The sequence below is a fragment of the Gavialis gangeticus genome, unplaced genomic scaffold, assembly GCF_001723915.1.
Source record: "Gavialis gangeticus isolate Ggan-Ray unplaced genomic scaffold, GavGan_comp1, whole genome shotgun sequence".
NCBI lineage: Eukaryota > Metazoa > Chordata > Crocodylia > Gavialidae > Gavialis > Gavialis gangeticus.
In genome coordinates this window covers 3,819,509-3,822,904 of record NW_017729011.1, presented here as the reverse complement: position 1 = coordinate 3,822,904, position 3,396 = coordinate 3,819,509, and the positions used below count along the sequence as shown (strand labels likewise).

General features: G+C 44.7%; 1 protein-coding gene across 3 annotated transcripts in view; it reads left to right on the top strand.

The window, feature by feature from the left end:
• The window catches only part of LRSAM1 (leucine rich repeat and sterile alpha motif containing 1), a 56,679-nt gene that overhangs the window by 36,512 nt on the left and 16,771 nt on the right, over positions 1-3,396 (top strand). For all 3 annotated transcript variants that reach the window (XM_019510404.1, XM_019510402.1, XM_019510403.1), the window contains exon 16: positions 1,410-1,509. In XM_019510404.1, the coding sequence (XP_019365949.1) occupies positions 1,410-1,509 (100 nt within the window). The remainder of the gene's footprint in view (positions 1-1,409; positions 1,510-3,396) is intronic.

Here is a 3,396-nt window from a genome sequence, read left to right as displayed (position 1 = left end):
TGGCATGACAAAAGAGAGCAGATGAGAGTCAAAGGGAGCAGTCAGGAGTGAGGGGCAGCAGGGGGGTGGGGGACTGTGGCTTAGGAGTGCAGGGCACAGGCAGGGCCAGGGGGCTGTGGGTTGGGAGTGAGGGGCACCAATATGAATTGGGGGTCAGGGTACTGTGGGTTGAGAGTGAGGGGCAGCAGCAGAGCTGGGGAGTGTGGCCTGGGAGAGGGGCAGGGGCAGGGCACGGGCATATCACTCCCCCCCATCATATTACCACCACCACTCTTCCTGACAGGTGTCCTCTTTTTTGAAACTGGAAATATGGTCACCCTATGTTAAGCAAAGACTTAATAAACAACTGCAATCCCTAGCTCTTTGTATCTTCAAAGGGTCATACGGATGTTAGCCAGGTACACAAGGCAAAACAAATGCCAACATGAATGGTACCTATAGATAAAGATTGGGTGCTGTCTGGACCAGCTGAGCCAGCTGTGCTTTATCAGAGGAGGACAGGAGACTACTCTGGGGGTTTGGAGGGCAATCCAGTGTGCATGTTCTCATCACAAAGAAAAATGTTTCTTGTTCTAATTAGTGTTTGTTGCTGAGATTTGTGTTAGGCAGCATGGCTTCTGTGCACACTTCAGTAATGTACAGAAGGCATTTGTGCTAGGTTGTCTCTTTCCTGTGCTCGTGTTGGAGGTATTTCACCTTGCCAAGGCAGTGACAAAGGATATTAGACCTGGGCTAGTGTGGGCGGGCAAAGCTTTCACCCAAGTCTATTTCGTTCTGTTTCCTTCTCCTTCAACAGCTGGGTATAGGCCCAAACAACGGTGGGGAGAACAGATCTTCACCTTTTCTGAGCTGAGACCAGTTGTTAGTGATTCTGCTCCTCCCAGCAGGTGGTAGTATTGGGACTGGAAAAAGGATGTCATGACACCCTCAGAGAGGACTCGGGAGGGTGCTCTTCTGGCTAGTCTTGCTCATCTAAATTCCTGCAGCTGTTTTACTTTCCTGTCTGAAAGGGCTAAAATGAGAAACCAAGGATGGAATGGAATCTGGAGAGAAGAGCCAGATATTAGTGGTGCTTGTAGCTGCAGTAACAGAACGAGAACTCTGCTGGATACCAGCAGTCTGGCTATACCATCAAGGGGCTGGGCTAGGGAATACAAACCATGCCCACTTCATGCATGCTACACTCCTGATGAATGTAATGTCTTAGTGTGTCTTAGTGTGATGCTAAGTGCATACTTAGAAGCTTCTTATGACAGAGAGCAGGTTGCTTGGCATATACTCAGTGCCCATAGAGTGGGTATGGTGGGCTTTATAGCAACACTTATTAGAGTCATCCTCTATATGGTTTAGATGTACTTAGGACTTCACCACCTTGTAACACAGACTGACAGCTTGTCTTTGCCCTCCAGCTGCCATGCAGCAAATGCTGGCTGAGAGCTACAAGAACAAGTTCATCCAAATGACCTATGAATCCCGTCGGCAAGACCTTGTCAATCAAGCCTGCTCCAGGTACCATCAGAGTGATGGGGCTTGTAAAACTGTTGTGTGGCCCCTTTCCTTCCAAAAGACCTCAAACAGTTCTTATACAAATATCCAGGAATCCACAGCTGCTTCTTGTGCAGAATGTAGCAGCCACGTAACAGCACACAGTAACACTATAGATAGAAGAGCAATGTCCAATGTGATTAAAGGGGGCAACTACAGGGATTCTGAGAACATTTCTGGTTTCAGTTAGATTTTGTTTAAATTGTTTTTGCAGAGAAGAGAAAAATCAGAATTTTGGTCCCTGTCCCTTAGAAGCAGCCAATGCACTTTGTTCATTGCACTTCAATCAGTTATACTTAATGTGTAGTTCTGCTATGAACATAACAGCACCAGTAGGGTACAGGGAGCTATCTCTCTGAGAAATGAACCCATTTAGTTAGGAATTGCTGAGGCTATAAAAGCAGAACCTTATAGAACAAGCTGCATAGCATCACCTGTCAGATCGAAACTGCACTGCAAAGTACATCATCAAATTCCCTTTTGTCTTTTTGGGCTGTCACAATGTGTTTCTGCTGGGGGCAGGAAGAATTTCCTTTGCCTAGTTCCACCTTAGAGAGAAATAAGAGGCAGAACTAGGCAGAGTTCTGTGCCTGAAGAATTACTGAAAAATTAACAGGATTTTTTTTTTGATTCCCTTCACCAAAATCTGCCACCAAATAAATAATATTAAGTTTCAGTCCTGTTTTGTGGGCCGAGTTGTTTAAAAGAAGCCCTGTATCTGGGGCAGACTCTGAATCAGTTGCAGAATGATTATTCTGGAACAGCAATTCCAGTAACTTTCGGGAGTGGACAAGTCCTATTTTGGTCTGTTTTGAACAGCGTTGGCAAGAAGCCATTGCAAAACTGATCCCCGCACTCTCCATGCTATCAGGCATGCCAGATGGAAACAAACAGCGGAATAAAATTTGAAAATTGGACATTTCTTCTAATTTCACATTCCATTGTGTGGGGGAGAAGGTTTTCAACTCCTCCTGGGTGTGCCATTTGATCTGGACTGTGCCCCTTTAAGGATTGCAGTGTAATGGCCACATTGCCTGGCTCTCAGCAGAGAGGTCTTGGCCCTCCTGATTGGAGGGAGAGGAAGAATATTCTATCCACCAGTGGGTAGCTAAGCACCATTTTCCATCTGGAATAGTATATACCACTTAGCAGAAGGCAGCGAATGACCCTTTCTCTCATATTTTAACCATATGTAATATCAACATATGGGCAGATTGTTTTGTCCCCTTCATCAAAACATTCTGCCAAACAAATAATATTAGCTTTCAGACTCACCATGTGGTCAATATAGTCTACAAGAAGCTCATGGCTAATCTAGACTCTTGAGTTACATTCAGCAGGTACAGCACAGTTAACTTTTCATTTGCCAGCCCAGTTTGTTATGGGGAAGGAGGTTACAAACCTGCTATACAGGCAGTCCTCAACTTACAACGTTTTGAATTACAACGTTTCGCACTTACAGCATTTATAAATTGACACCCTGTTTCAACTTCCTGATGTCAGTTTCGACTTTACAACACTTGATCCAATGTGACACCGTGCCACGCCAGCGAACAAGTTCGCTGTCACCCATCTCCCTGGACAACATCTGTCCAAACTTCCTTGGACACTTTCTTTAAGAAAGCAGACAAGACTCCAGAAAAACCTGCAGCCAAGACTCCTGAGAAGACTCCAGCTAAGAACCTTTCAAAAAGTCCAGCAAAGTCACCTCAAAGAAGTCCTTCCAAATCAATATGATTGCTATTTACAATATAAATATATTAATGTAGCTATATTACTCATCTATAATTGATCGAGTACAAAATTCTGGGGTATTTTTGGTGAAAATAAGGGTATCGGGCCTTGGTCCAG